This window comes from Arvicola amphibius, chromosome 5, assembly GCF_903992535.2.
Source record: "Arvicola amphibius chromosome 5, mArvAmp1.2, whole genome shotgun sequence".
NCBI classification, from domain to species: domain Eukaryota; kingdom Metazoa; phylum Chordata; class Mammalia; order Rodentia; family Cricetidae; genus Arvicola; species Arvicola amphibius.
Genome location: NC_052051.1, coordinates 47757299 through 47773801, shown reverse-complemented (window position 1 = coordinate 47773801; position 16503 = coordinate 47757299). Strand labels below are relative to the sequence as shown.

At 46.0% G+C, this 16503-nt stretch overlaps 1 protein-coding gene across 1 annotated transcript in view; it reads left to right on the top strand.

The window, feature by feature from the left end:
- Acoxl (acyl-CoA oxidase like) overlaps positions 1-16503 on the top strand; it is a 257337-nt gene that overhangs the window by 119981 nt on the left and 120853 nt on the right. Inside the window, exons 10-11 of the mRNA XM_038330539.1 lie at positions 116-232; positions 7478-7631. Of these exons, the coding sequence (XP_038186467.1) occupies positions 116-232; positions 7478-7631 (271 nt within the window). The remainder of the gene's footprint in view (positions 1-115; positions 233-7477; positions 7632-16503) is intronic.

The following is a 16503-nucleotide window of genomic DNA, read 5'->3' as shown; positions in this document are numbered from 1 at the left end:
TAGGAGATTTGGGTTTCTGCATCCTGCAGCGTTTGAAACATCACTCGCAGCTGTGAAGAGAAAGTCCCCTACTTACTGTGTTTTGGTAAAAGTCGTGTTTGTTCATTTTCTCTAGCCGAAGGCAGTTTGGGCCCAAGGGCAAAGAAGAGGTGAGGATCATCGAGCACCAGATGCAGACACTCAGGCTGATGTCTCACCTGGCCACCGCACTGGCCCTGACCTTCACAAGCAGGTGAGCTGGCTCTGGGAGTGCTTCTCCCCCAGGAGAAACTGTAACAGATTTGAGCAGTTAAAATGTTTCCAACTTCTGGTAAAGTTTCTAAACGGAGGATAAAGTTCTGAAGACTCCATCAAGGCACATGTGCTGAGCCTGTGCCCGGGAAGAGGCGGGGTGCTGAATGAAATAGCGGAAATGATGCTGTACTTGTGCACACACACTCCCCTTCACTGCAAGCTCTTACAAACTCAGCTTTAGATTGATTGATTTTTATGTGTATGATTGTTTTACCTGAATGCATGTATGTGCCCTGCATGTGTGCCTGGTACTACGTGTGTACCTGACAGGGACTAAGGAGGGCATCCCATACTGGAACTGGGGTTACAGATGTTCTGAACGGTCATGTGGGTACTGGAACCAAACCTGGGTCCCCCAAAAGAGCAGCAAGTGCTCTGAACTGCCCGGCCATCTCTCCAGTGGTCACCGGAGGCTTTAATAGATGGATGCCTTCAGATGCTCTGTCTCCCAGCACTTGGGCAGGACCTGGGCTGTGTGTTCTGTGTCATTGTCACCCCTAACATCCTAAAGACAAGGAACTTGGAGGTTTGCCTAAGATGACAAGGACCCAGGAGGATGTGGGCAGGGAAAAGAACATCAGACTTCACATCTTTCTCCCGTGTTCTTTGTTTCTCTAACATGCTAATTCTGTTTCTCAGTGGGGTTGCTGCAGTGGGCTTCTGGGTACCTTACAGCCTGCACTTGTTGGAAAATTTACACGCTGATGAGTGTGTGCTGGGTTTTATAGGACGATGGGAATCAGAGAAACTTTGCCCTGTCTTCTGTACTGCTGACCTGTGGGGTGCCACAGTCCTTGGGCCTGTGTGTGTGTGTGGGAGGGGGTCTTCTTATAACATGAGGCAGGGAATGGAAGTCCAGGACTCCAGAGAGTACCAAGGATGAATTCTGTGGCAGGCAAAACAAGCTACCTGAGAAAAATATATATCATTCACATCCAACATCTGATACTTAAAATTTTCTGAATTTTTTCTTCCAGTACTGGGGCATCCTGCTACTCTGTTACTGTCATAAATCACTAACCAAAAGCAAACTGCGGGAGAAAGGGTCTCTTTGGCTCACACTTCTCTAGACAAATCCATCACTGAGGGGAGTCAGGGCAGCAGCTAGAGAGGGACAGTGCTGACTGGCTTACTCCCCAAGGCTTGTTCAGCTGCCTTTTTCATACAAGCCTGGACACCTGCCTAGGAGTGGCACCACCCACAGTGGGCTGGGCCCTCCCACATCAACCATCTGTCAAAAAAAAAAAAATGGCCACAGACTTGCTTACAGGCCAGACTGATGAAGGTACTCCCTCTTCTCAGCTGACTCGATTTTACATCATGTTGACAAAAACTAACACAGGATTAGACCTTAGGCTGCTGCACGTGCTGGGCGCACGGGATTAGACCTTAGGCTGCTGCACACGTTAAGCTAGTGTTATACCACTAAACTACTAGCTCAGCTCTAGCTCTGAATATTTTTGAGGCTCAGTTTGGATAGAGTAAAATGCTCGAATTGCCGTGAATCGTTTAGTGAGTCTGAGCAAATATGAACAGCTGTGTAACAAACACCCCTACTGAGTATGAACCATTTTTTATCACCCTGGGAAGCTTCCTGGATCCCTTGAAGTTGAACCGCATTTCACCACCGTAGCTGAGAAAACACGTATTCTGATCTCTATTCCTGTTGCTTAGTTCGGTTTGCTCCAGCTGAGAGAGGCCCCTGTTCTAGCTTTGGGTTTCAAGGTGAGAAATGACAAGGGATTGATGCTAGTTAATTAATGCCCAATCACAGCCATTCTTGTGTGACGTGTGGTGCTGTATTGTTGAACACATCACCAATCCAATTACTCCATGGCCTTCTAAATTCCTAACTATGTATTGCCTGTTTGTCATGTGTATGAGGAGGTCAGAGGTCAACCTCAGAGGCCTCGCTCCCTTCAGCTTCTAGGGAAGTAGCCAGTCCATTTCACTGTGGTGTGGCCAAAATTTGTGCTGGCTTCTCCTCCCTCCTCCTCTTTTCATTTTCCTTCTCCACACAGGTTATCAAACCATGGGATTTGAGTTCCAGCTTTTATGGATGTGTACTGCTGCCAGCTGGCCTCACGTTTTAGGGGCTGGGTACCTTGAGGCTTGATTGGTGAAATACTCAGAGCTTTGGGTTCTCCTCAAACAGTGGGGTGAGCCAGGTCTTTAGGTATCCAAGCCTGGTGTTAGTATGCAGCAAAATCAGCTCTGCAGCCCAGGTCAGCTGGCCCTGCCTGTCCTCCTGTGTCTTGTGAGTGGTCAGAAAAGCACAACAGAGGTGAGGTGGCAAGGGCTTTTCTGGGGTTACGTAACTCGATCCCACCATTTGCTTTGTGTGTGGCTTGGAGTTCTGTCTCGACTTCTCCGCATACAGAATAGTAATAATAAAACCTGACTGAGGGGCCTTTTGTAAAGATCAAATGAGTGAGGATTTGGATGTGCTCAGAGTAAAATGCTGAATGCTCAATCATGTGGGTTGTTGTGGCCACTACCCGCAAGATTCCCCAAACATTGTCCTTTTTAATCTGAGCATTCATGTTTATGTCAGCATTAGTCATGGCTATGGAGTCAACCTTATTGTACATGAACTGAGGGATGGAGAAAATGCGGTACATAGTCCCCAGACCTCTGTTCCCCCACCCTGCCAATCCCACCTCCTGACAGTCTGTTCTCCTTCTCCGCCACCCCAGCTGACCTCTTCAGTCCCACACTCTTGCCCTCCACCTCCAACCCGGACCTCTTCACAGTCCTCACCAGCAGCCTCTTGCCTGCGACAAAGTCTGAGTGCTCACTGGTGGCTCTCCTCGCGTGGGCTGTACTGCTGGACTCCAAGCTCAGTCCCTGAGCTCTCGGTCCTCCCATCGGGTCCCTCCTACAGGCGCACTCCATGTCCCTGCAGCACCTGTCCCTCACACTCTTGCTTTCCTGTACTATGACAGTCACCTTCTTAGACAAAGCTCTTCCAAGTGACTCCGAGAATAAGAAGTGGCCTAGTCCACTATATCATCACACCAGCGTTCTCGGTTGAGGACTTGACTTCTGTGAGCATAGCAGTTGTGGGTCCGTGGTTTGGCATCTTCCTATCTCACAGTGCCTGACTCAGGTTAATTCAGTGAAGGAGTGAAATGACCTTGTTCAACGACATCATATTTGACCGAGGAAGTGGTTAGTTTTGTATTTAAATCATCCTGCCAGTGTGTGGAGCAGGGATTCCATGTTGTGAAATTACTGGCCAGGGAAGCTGGTGACTGATAGTTCCCTTTGGAACCATCTCGAGAGATTTACTGTAGAAAGAAAATCTCTTAGTTTAGAAAGAAACTAGCAACTTTTAAATAATGCTATTTGCAGTGCACCAGCTCAAAAGACTGTTAGGATCAGCCTCTTATTTACTCCTGAACTGAATGGGCATCTCAAGCAGTCCAGGCTTGGTTCCAGACCAGGGGCGGAGGGAAGGGTGTAGAAATGCTAATGTCTCTGTCTTTCACCTGGATTCAGTCATTTAGAGATTTTTTTTTTCCACTCAGCACTTGTGAGGATAAATTTCAGATAAATACTAGTGCATATTCAAGTGTGTATAGTGTAGCAAGTCCTTAGGATGTAGTTGGCCACGTTGGCACCAGTTCTGTAGGCAGAGGTTGCTTGTTCGTTTCCCTGCAGCCCAGACCCAAAATGATCACACAGAAACTGTATTAATTAAAACACTGCTTGGCCACTAGCTTAAGCATATTTCTAGCCAGCTCTTACATCTTAAATTAGCCCATTCCTATTATTCTATACTTTACCACGTGGCTTGTGGCATACTGGCAAGGTTCTGGCAGGCGGGCAGGTGTCTGGAGGCTATGTGGCATCTCCTCTGCTCCATTACTCTCCTCCCTACATCTCTGTTCTGATTTCCCGCCTGGCTTTACTCTGTTAAGGCATTGACCTAAAGCAGCTTCTTTATCAACCAATGGCAATAAAGCATATTTACAGCATACAGAGGGTTCACATATCAATGTATGGGCTCATTCAACATCTCAAGACAGCTCAACAGAGCAGAGGGGTGTGTGTGTGTGTGTGTGTGTGTGTGTGTGTGTGTGTGTGTGTGTGTTCAAATGCAGAGGTCAGAGAAGCACAATGGATGACTTCTTCCATCTCTGTCCACTTTATTTACTTGAAACAAAGTCTCCCAGTGAATGGGAAGCTCGCTGTTTGGGCCAGGCAGGCTGGCCAGCAAGCCCTGGGGACCTGCTTGCTTCTGCTATACCAGCCATTTCATTGCTACATGGCTACATGAGAGAAAAGAAGTCATGTGCCTCCTTTGAGATGTGCACACACATTTTTATAGTCATTTTGTCTCTATCAGGAAATAACTGAAATGCTCACTGACAAGCAAATACACAGCTGAAGTGTAGTATGTGCAGTACATAAAATGGAATAGTGATTTGCAGAAGAAAATAACAGTGACTGGCATGTGCTTGTAACAAGGATTAAGTCTCAAAATAACACTAATGGAAACAAGGAAGGCACAATGCATACCATACAGTCCTACTGTAAGTCTATAGTGAGTGGCAGAGCATGTCTTGGTGACCTTGGGATGTGACTGGAGGGAGGGATAGACTGCAGAAGCATGTGAGGTAATTTTGGGTGCTGTTGAAAATGTTTTCATTTTCATATTTACAGCATACAGGCGTGGTGGTGCACTCCTTTAATCCCAGCACTCGGGAGGCAGAGGCAGGCGGATCTCTGAGTTCAAGGCCAGCCTGGTCTACAAGAGCTAGTTCCAGGACAGGCTCTAGAAACTACAGGGAAACCCTGTCTCGAAAAACCAAAAAAAAAAAAAAAAAAAAAGAAAAGAAAATGTTCTGTGGACTGATAGTCTCACAAGAATGTGTAGCCATCAAATCTGTATGCTTTGAATGAATCCTAAATTATTCCTCAATAATGATGTTAAGGAAGAACTTTAAGAGAAAACTAATAATGAAAATTATGACATGTAGAAGCTATTCCTCTCTGCATGAGCTATATTTCCATCCCTCCTTCTTCACTGATGGACATATTGGTGGCGCAGTGGGCCATAAAATGACATGGAAACGCGCTGTGTGCAAACACTCCTGCGTTATCACCTACACATGACTGTATGAGGGGAACAGATAGCCAGAATATGTGTTAAGCCCTAGAACAATCACTGAAAGTAATGTAGTGTGTGCCGGTTAGTGACCCACCTCAGTCTGTCTTCTGGGGACCCTGTGATGACAATGTGGAGGGGCCCAGCACACAGTGAATGGTGTCACCCCTTAGCATGTAGTCCAGTGTCATATAGGAAAACTGGCTGACAGGAGAGAGCCGGTGTGCGGCTTCCTCCGCGGTTTTTCCGCTCTGGGTTCCTGCTTTGAATTCCTGCTCTGAATCACTCCGGGATGAACTGTTATCTTGAAGTGTGAGCCAAATAAACCCTCTCATCCCCAAGTTACCTTTGGTCATGGTGTTTATCTCGCAAACCAATATATGTTTAAAAGTTAACCGTGGATCTCTGGTTTCTCTTCAGAGCATATAAATATTTTTCCTTTTATAAATTATTGGTGGGATACAATGGGTGGAATTAAATAAGACAGAAATAGAGGGAATTGAACCAAAATGTAGAAGTAAACAACAAATAGTTTCAGAGTAAGAGTTTTAAACTAATTTTGTTGAGAGTTCCAAAATGGCTACCTAAACAAGACCCAAACAATGCTAACAGCACTCAACATCCTGAAGCAGATAGGGGAAATAGCCCAGGATGCCACGTGAGCACACGTCAGTGTACTAGTTTGGAAATTTCCAGTAAGTTTTAGATCCAGACAAGACGGTTCCTCGCTTAGTGTGTTGGCCACCTTGACTTTCATGCTCATATCTGGGACATTTCCTGTGCCCTAGAGTTTGGCTGACTACAGGGAGAGTTTAGGAAAATATTTACACCAAATATTAGTTATGCGATAATGTGTTCAAAGAAACTGAAGACGAGGCCACACTAAAGGTAGTCCAAGAAGAGAGAAAAAGAAGACCTGTCCCTCTTCAACTATGGCATTTGGAAATACAGAAAAAAATAAGAACTGAGGAGGTGAAAGGGCACACAAGGGGCACCAAGAAACATGACATCATACAGAAGTCACAGCCACAGATGGCTGAAAAATAAAGGAAACCGGCAAAAGCATTTTGAAGAGGGATGAGCTTCCAGCTACTACTGTAGCTATAGTGGTTCCCATCTCTGGGAGTCCATTCCAGTACCCAGTGGATGCCTAGAGCCATGGATGATATCAAACTCTACATATACTGTTTTCCATACATACCTATAGTAAATTTATATAATTTTTAAAATTAGGCAATGTAAGAAATTAGCCATAATAATTAATAACAAAATAGTATAATTGCAACTATGTATTGTGAATTTCTTCTGTGGATGTGATCCTTCTCTCTTTCAAAATATCTGATCTGAACAAAATGGATCTCATTGGCTTAAAATCAGGGAACTGACAAGTCTGCCTTCCTTTGGAAGGCTCTAAGGAGCATCCATATCCTTGACCTTTTAGAAAGCTTCTCGGGCCTGCCTCATGGCTTGTCTTGCCCTCTCCTTCCATCTGCAAAGTCAGCAATGTCCACCTGTTTCCTCTTCTCTGTCCCTTCCCTCTCATACACACACTTGTGTTCCCATTGGCCCAGTTGTATCCCCTAGGACCCTAATTTAATCACCTTTCTCTTGTCATATGAGGTGGCACACGCACAGGTTCCAGAGGTAGGAACATGCCCTTCTTTGGGCCTGTTATTCTACTTACTATACAATCCATTGCAGAATTTTCAGTAGAGGGTGACTTAAGAATGACAAATTCACAAGGTGCGCAAAACTTTTTGTATAGTAGAAGAAAATAATGTCGAACACGACCCTATATATAGATAGGGAGGAAGTGAGAGAAGCATGGGCCAGAGGCAGAGGCCAGCATTACCCATGAGGCTTAGGAATTGACTGCAGGAAGGAATTTGGGCAGAAAGTGAAGGAGAGCATTTACAGGGGGGGAGAAGGATGTGGTGGAGTGGTTGTTGCAAACTGAGAGGCAGTGAAGGGTGACAGTTGTGAAGGGGGTCGTGGGGCCCATGCATGCTTCTCCCACATAGCTTTGACACAACTGCTGTGCCCACCACACATCTCTACTTTGTCTCGCAGGCATGCAGCTTTTGTCCTGGATGAAAACATCTTCCAGGGGAGGGAGCTCATCAACAGTCGCTCACTACAGGCTCTGATGGCCGGCCTGAAAGCATACAGTACCTGGGAGACCATCAGCTGCCTACAGGACTGTCGCGAATGCACCGGAGGCATGGTGAGTCCTGAAGCTGAGCAGGCCTGTGGGCGCCACGGTCACCAGATCTGCAGGACTCTGCATGGTACAGCATGTAGGGGGGGAACAAAATGTGTCAGGCAAAACAAGTCTTTGAATCTGAAGGAAAGTGTCACTGTCCCCAGACTCTGGGAACTTAATATTAGCTGTGACCTGTGCTTGTCCTCTTGTATGGTGTGGCAAGAACTGGTGTGGACCTCGTTGGTAAAATGCAGTGGCTGGCCATGAAGATCACTGTTGAATGTCACTGAACTTGAAGGTTGCTGTTGACAGGACAGGAAATGGCCACCAAGGATGCGGATGCTCAAAGCTCTGCTCCGTTAGTCCCATGGGGAGAACACAGGAAATGACTCCAAGAAGGAAGAATGGTAACTGCTGACACTGGAGTACACTCGTGCCAGGTCCTCCAAGGTGGCCAGGGCAGTGGCTTGTTATGGCCTCCCTGAGGGACGTGACAAGTCAGTTGGCTGGCTCCCACCAGAAGCCGTGGGAGTTGGTTGTCCCTTCAGATAGGAGGATGATGGCAGCTGGGAACTGAACTGTGGGATTCTAGAGTAAGGCGGGGTGAGCAGGTGGCAGGTGAGATCTGTAGAGATCCCTCAGGCAGGGGCTGCTCACAAGGGGGTGATCAGGACACAGATGGAATTCTACACTGGCTTAGACAGTGTCCTTCTGAGAGATACCTGAACCCCAAGGTCTGCCCACCCACCTGCGATCGTCTGGTCACCATCTAGTCCCCCACCCCCCTTTGGCTCACTCTCTACCATGGTTTGAATGTGGTTTTGTTTCCACTAAAGCATATGCCAGGCCTTGGCTTCCTGACAGATTGATATGGAGTGACAGGCTGTTAGGAACACTTGGGATCATGAAGGTTCTCATGAGTAAATGAATATTTTTTTCTTGATAGATGGAATGATTAGTTCTTCTAGAAGATGGGAGGGAGGTACTGATGGAATTTATGAGCTCCGCATCACAGCTTGGTCTTTCTGGTTACTGACCCCCATTCTGAAGCTGTCTGGGAGCCCACTTAGGAGTTATCTCATGAAGACAAAGGGTCCTTCAGTGACCAGAAAATTTCATGGAATTTAGGATCTCTGTGTCAGGAACAGGAGTCAAAGACCAAATAGAACAAAGGGTATTCCCAGCACCCTACTATTTGGGGAATCACAAAGGTTTTAGGAGACCTGTGCCATGAGGTGGGGGTAGAGAACCAACATATACATGCCTTATTACACAGGAGCTCTAGCTCTGGGCCTGGACCAACTAACATTGTATTTCTTATTGTATCAGAGGCATTGGCCACCCACACACAGGATGAAGGTGGGCTGTGCCATAACCGAGGACACCAGGTTACCTATGAGTCCGAGTGAGGGGGCAGAGGAGGAAAGAACTGATGAGAAGAAACTGGAATCAGGCTGGAGAGAAGGACCAATGGGTCCCGGGCATTGCTGTCTTTGGGGGCTCTCCAGGGTACCCACACACAGCACACTGTGTCCACAGAGGCAGAGCCTCAGCATGTGGCCTGGAATGCAGCTGACCCTCAGCAGTGTCCACTGGTCTCTCTGGCCACTCCTTTGCAGAGGATAATACTGGACAGTGAGAGCTGGGGACAAGCTCTTCATCAGCTCCCTCTAGCCTAAGGCCGACGAGGGTGTACAGCATGCAGAACGCAGCTAAAGACTAAGCAGTGACCAACTGATAGACGGGTGGACAGACGGACTGATGGACAGAGGGGAGTAAGTGACACAGGAGAGTGTCCTGTGTACCCATTCTTCTCCTTAGTAGGACTTGAGATTAATTCAGAAAGCTTGCCCCTTCCCATTGTTTTGTGCCTTGTTATTATTTTACTTCAGATACTTAAACATTTTGGAGTATGCATTCATGTGTGTGCACAGAGAGACTAGTGGTTGATGCTGCTCTCTTCCTCATCTCTACCCTCGCCTTTTGTTTACTAGTTAAATTTATGTCTGGACAGTGTTGTTTATGGCTGTGAGGCCTTGGCTGCTCATTCCCACCCTTGCCATCCTTCATCTCCCTGCCTCTGCTCTTCATGCTTCATCTTCCCCACAAGTGCCTTTCCTGCAGGTAGATCTTTCTGTTTTGTGACCCACTGACCTTCACCAAGGCCATCTGTATAACTGTGTTTGTAGAACTATCCTTTGGAATCTGGTGGGTCTACAACCGTTTCTCCTTCCCCAACATCCATCCACAGCCCATAGTTCCTCAGGGAAAGGCAGGGCACTCTGAGTCCCTCTCCATCCATGGATGAATGTCAAAGAGTCCAGTTGTGTGCAGGCCCAGGGTAGGTGATTTCAGCTGCTGTGGGCTCATGAATTCTGTGCCACACTCAGAAAATAGTGGGTTTTTTTCAGCCCTTCTCTCTATCATTTGGTTCTTATAATCTTTTTTTTAACCACCTTTCCTGGATATTCCCTGAGTCTGAATAAATGATATAAACATCTTGTTTAGGAATGAGCTCATCAATCATGGCTAGAGCAACCGTGAGTCTCTCTGTTCACTGCAAAGAGAAGCTTCTCTGATGCAGGCTTAGAGTAGCATATATCTATGGGTATAAACATAAGTATTTAGAAAGCAATATTATGTGATGTCAAATTATGAAAATAACAGTAGTGAGTCTTTCCCCCAACCCCAAGGCCTATGGCGTCCCTAGCCATGAGTTTTTGAACAGGTTTATAGTATACCATACCAGGTGTGAATTCTCTTCTGTGGCCTTAAATCTATTCAGGGCTCTGCCATTTACCCACCACAATAGCCATGCCACTATTGTACCAGGGACTGCATTTTGCCTGGCAGGTTGGTATGGGTTAAAGGATTCCCATCCGTGTAGGGCTGTTCGTCACTTTTTCTCCTCTAGCATCTTCCATCGCCCCCACCTGCAGGCAGTAGGCAGGCTAGACAACAGAAAGGGGACTTCCAGTTCCGTTCCAGCTTCGTTTCTCTCCATCCTGCTACCAGGATGTAATCACTGACTTAGCTAGACAGGCTGGCCCGCGAGCTCTGGGATTCATCTCTCCAGTGCCGGGATTAGAGGTGCCCACACAGCTCTCTGCACGGGGGCTGGGGCTCTGGACTCAGGCTCTCAGGCTTATCCTGTAGACACTTTACTGACTGGGGCTTCATTACTTTTTAGAGAGAAAACACCAGTCCTGGACTTCCGTTAGTCATGGTCAAAGCCAGAGTGCCTGTTGGCAGCTCATTTGTGGGGAATGACAAATTTGATCTCATGACTAGCATGAGAGCAGGAAACGTGAGGAGAGGAGGGAAAGTCATACAATGTGCCAAGATTTGAACCCGTCTGGCACAAATCTTTGCCTCGTCCTCGTCCTTCACCTACGAGCAGTTCTTCTAATCCATGAAGGCACCCCGCACCTCTTCACTGTGGCTTTCCTATTTGTCACCTAATATGAGTGTCACCTAGGGAGGGCAGCTTATTTCCTCAGTGAAGCCATTATATAGCCACATGTATTAGGTTACCTTTCCTACTAACAAGAGCAATACATACCCACTGTAGAAGTTTTTGAAAATATAGAAAAACACAGAGAAGAAAGTGTTCTCTCCACCTACGCTTCTAAGCTGCGACTGATTTCTGAGCCTCGTTATTTGTATGCACTGTGTGTGTTTAGGGTTTTATGCCCGCTCCTCTCATCCATGAGTGGGCAGGGACGTTACTTCTGATCTCACTTGTGTGGTGGTTTTCATGAGTGGTACCATTCATGATGTAGGTGTAACATAATTCAACTAACCAACCTCCAGGTATGTAAAAATTTTCATGATCATAAAAATATTCTAGCACCTAACTTTGGTGGTGATTTTTGTGCATATTTTATGTCCTTGGGATCCTGTATTTAAACAAAACCGACCCCGTGAACAAAGGGTGTGCTTATTTCTGCTCCCAGCAGCAGTCAAACACTGTAGCTTAGCAGTTTCTACACCAGTGGCTTTCAAGTTCTCTTGGGCGTGACCCCAAATAAAAGGTACATTTTTCATAAAAATCCAAAAATTACACACACACACACACGATAACACTGATTTTCCTATCCTGGTGTGTTCTAGTAATTTCTTACTGTTTTGAGAAGAGCAGGTCACCGTGCACTCCCTTGACATCAGGACCTGCTGGGGCGTCACAACTTGCCATCTGTAAAACAGTCAGCCTTACCCATCAACCCTGGACTCTTACTCTGGGCAGGTGGGGCCTCGCCACAGTGGGTGACCCCTAAGCTACAGTGTTGGGGGAACATTGTCTAGCCCTGGCAGTGGGATACCTTCTGTGACTAGACGGTTTCTACTTTTAACTGTTGGAATTTAAAGGTGAGGAAGAATGAACATCTCTAATTATCTCCTGAGAACCAACATAATATAGTAACCATTTTTTTCCTACCTGCCTGCCTGAGAGTTTCCCTATCTCAGTATGGTTGCTCTTGAATATCCCTGTGAGAGTCTTGAGTTCCTGAGACTCCTTTAGTCTACAAATGGATATGTCCATAACACGCAATGGCTGACTTTAATATCATAACTACTCTGTGTTGGGAAATACGGAGAAGATTTTCGGCGGTTGTTTTTATAGTGGTTTATCCTTTCTTGCCTTTGTGCGGGGGGAGGCTACATCTTGGAAAAATAATATTTTGCTGCTTAAAGAATCTTCTCAGGTCTTAGAGATGTAGCTCAGAGATAGGACACTTGGCCTCCAATTGCAAGGCCCTGAGTTCAAGCCCTAGGACTGCCAGACAAACCACACAGCAAGACTCTTCTCAATGACATTGACAAATGCAGGATGCGAGAAGAAGGGAGACTCAAGTGAAGCCATTTCTAATTCTTTGCTTCCAGGCTCTCATTTCTCTGACGAGTTCTGCCCTTGTAGCATGGCTGGTCCTTTTTTGTGTGCAAAGCCCAGGATGCACGGCTTTCATACAAAGAAAGAAAATGTTTCTCTGGTCTATTATAAAGTGACCCTTGCCATTTGGAATTGTCATAGTTCAAGTTCATGTGAACACATCACACCTCATGACTAAGGATGACTGGGAAGTAGGGGTACACTCTCTCTGTTAGGAACTAACCCTAGGGCACATACCCTTGTCTAGAGGTGGTGGGAAGCAGGTTCTGGGCTCTGTGTGTGGCATTGGGAGGCTTAGAGACTTTGGTACCAGGATTATTAAGGGATTTCTAGCTGTGTTTGAGTAACAGGCAACAGATTTATCTTATGACCTAAATGGCTTCAAAAGGTAAGCAATAAGACAGGGTAAGATGGTTCTGAAAATTTTCCTGCCTCAGAAAATGGTCTGTCAGTTACTCTAGGCATTAGCCAAAATTGGTTGCTTCAACACTGCAAATGAGACTTTGGGTGATTGCTTAAGTAGTCAGTTGTCTCTGTCATCTACTGCACATTTTTAGAAGCTGCTTGATTACACTTCCTGCCTACTCAAGTAATATTATCTCCCTTCTTGGGCCTTCAATGGGGTTGAAGATCAGATAGTCATAGTTACCTTCCTCGTATGATCTAGCCAAGCCATTTCTAATACAAGACATAGACTCCTTAGGATAAAATGATTATTAAAGCATTTAGCAAATGCTCCTTGCTTGATATTGTTTATGCTGGCTGTAATTCTAATTTTTATACTTGATATCTGTTCTTAGTGTATACAGTTTTATATTGGGTTTAGAACTCTCTTATTTAGACAAAAGGGGAGGTGATGGAGAACCTTCTTCAGCCAATGGCCTTTAAGAGGCTGGACCAGGTTGGGGCATGACTTAGGGTACCAAAAAACCGTGGTTCTGCCCTGCTCGGCCTCTTCTTCCCAAGAGCCACACCTGAATGTCGGACCTCATTCCTATTTCCTCACTGTGATCCGTGAGTTCCCTTTTAATAAAGAAACCTTAAAACACTCTATCTGGAGTTATCCTGGGATTATTTGACTCATGCCCCCCCCCCTTGATGCATTCTTCATCATGTCTAGGCTGTACTTACAGAGAGGAAACTGAGGTAGAGTCCAGTGAACTCCATGTTGAAGACGTGGAGCTGAAGGTCCAAGGAGACCAAGGCATGTGAGCTCACAGGACCGATTAACAGACCAAGCAATAACTCAGATCTACAGTGGCTTTCTGTAAGGAGTGGCCAGCACCTCTTAGTGCCTGTGTGTGTTACTAAAATTCATCCCCTGGATATGCACCCCATCTACCACTCCTTCTAGGGAGCCAATCAATGTAGGATTTTACCACAGTTCACCCTGGGGACCAGTGAATTTATTGGGATCACTCATAGAACACAAGTGCATGGTTACTGACAGGAGCATGACTAACTTCAAAACAGCCGAAGAGAAAAGTCTTCGCCCAGTATGGATGACAGAGCCATAAATGAAGATCCCCGCCTATATGTTCTAGTCTAGACCCCAGGCCATATCCAATGAGGACAAAATTGCATGCAGATGACTGGGAGATGTGGCTGAGCTACCTGGTGAGGGTCTAATGGCCTTTCCCACCCCCCTTCTCTGGGGAATGGCAGCAGTCCACAGACCCGATGGCGAAGGGCTCTCTCTCAGCTGACCTCTGGAAAATGGCAGCAGGATGGCTCAAAGGATAGCTCCTTAGGCGTGTGAGGGCATGCCTCAAAGCTGAGCAAACAGTCTCTCAGAAGTATCGAGGAATGGTGCTCAGTGCTCACGCTGGTCTGGGAGGATTGTTTTCACCATTTTTACAAAGAAATATTCCATATGAAAGGATTGCGTATAAAACTGACAGCAGATTTCTCACAGCAAGGCAAGTCAGAGGATGTAAAACAGCATTTGTTAAAGTTATGAATGGGACATAAAGCAACCTAAACTTATGCATCCAACAAAATTATGTTAAAAAACAGAGGTATAATAAAGATACATCATGCAGTTGCAAAAATTCAAAGAATTAGTCATCAACAGACTTTTTGCTATAGGAAATATTAAGAGAAATTCTTTGGGTAAAATAGAAAGGATCCCAGCCTGAAAGTATAAAATTAGCAAGCACATGGATCAACAAATAAGGTGTTTTCTCAGCATTTAGGTTGCACAGACACACACCAGCCTTTTAGAAACAGAGTTCCACTGTGTAGCCCAGACTGGTCTCTTGCTCCTCTGTGTGTTGGAATTACGGGTCGGCACTACTCTGCCCAGTTTAAATATCTTTAATGAGCAGATTACTTAAACAAAAGTGATAACCTTGTAGCCTGAGGTCAAGATGGAAGTGCAGTGCTTCAATCCTCCGGCTTTGGCTGGAATCGAGTGTGATGGAATAGGTACAAAGGGCACAGCAAAGAGCCTGCGATTGCAAGGCTCTCAGGCCACACACAGGGCCATGTAACAGCGCTCGAAAGTCAACTGGGAACAGATAAAGGTAAACTCAGGCTGAGCTTTCCTTGTTTGGGATGTTTAGGACCAGGAGTGTTTCAAGTTTGGGGATTTTCTGGATCTTGGAATATTTTCAGACTTTCCTGCATTGAGATGCTGGAAGCACTTTGAAATCTGAAGACTCTTCCAGATTCTAGAGCATTTGGGATTTCCGAGTTTTATACTATAAGCACTGAGATCTCTGCCAGGAAAATACAACAAGATGTATAACTAGCATGTGGTGAAAATGGAATTTGAACAGTACCAAAGTAATCAGAAAGAAGGCGGGGAAGCAGTGAGAATACGGAGCCAAAGATGTTAAATAGCTTGCTCTTTAAGCACTAAATGGGGCCCCAGCCTGTCTTAGAAGCGAAGCCCCCTTTTATATCCCTGGTTCATATGCAAATTTGGTTGTGCTGGCTCACCCTCCACTCAGTAAAGAATGTGGGTGCCAAGGAGAAGTAAGGACTCACAAAATAGCTGAGTCCTCCCCAGTGGGTGAGCAATTTGAATCTCATCTGTGACTTGGCAATTGTGTGAACTTGGGCAGGCCCCTCACCTGCCTGAGCCTGTTTCCTGGAGTCTGTAGGCCATATCAGTGGAAGTCCACTCACTGGGCTGCATCTTCTTTTTCTAGTAGCCCCTTTGAGACAGCTCCCTGATGTTTCCTTCAGAGGGAGGTAGGATGGGGTGTGGTAAATTCATCAGCCCAGTCCTCTCCTGTGAGAGAGGGAGGGGCAAAGTCAAGCCAGCTTTTGGTGTGCTGCATTTCAGCCTCATATCTTAGTATGGAATGGAGAAACCAAGATGGCCTAGTTCACATGTGATGAAACCCTTGGCCTTGCCTTGTGGGTAGCTGGCCATTGGACGCTTTACTCTATGGCCTCTGGTTGGTCACGTGGCCAGAACTCCCACCTTCTCCTTGTCACTCACATTCTTTCTTTAAGGATTGATGGGGTCCATCAAGTTCTCGGGACCTGCTGCTATGTAGCGATTCTTGCACATTGCCTCTTGACCCAGTTTGAGTGCCTAGAATGAACTCTCTAAAGTCACCCAATGGAGAAATGGCCTTGGTTGTACACGTCTGTCTCTGTGGACATATGGAAGAGGCATTTTGTCATTGCAGAGGTGCTACTGTGTTTGGAACCTCATGGTCAAGGCTCTGACCTTGGCTCCTTTCATTGAGGGCCTCATTTTCTCAACTCTTAAATCCCAGGACCTGAATACGAATCCAGGAAATGCAGCCAGTCCTCTGCACCCACTTATCCCATCCCTGCCTCTCACCAGCTGCAGATAGAAAGTATTCAGGAAATAATTGTGCTTGGATTAGACATGTGCAGACTTTTCTTCTTCTTATAAGATGACTCCCTAATCAATATCATATCACAAACATTTACGTAGCATTTATATGACACTAGGTCTGAGAAGCAATCTGGAAATGATTTAATATATTAGGAGGCTGTGCAAAGGTTAAGTGTAAACAC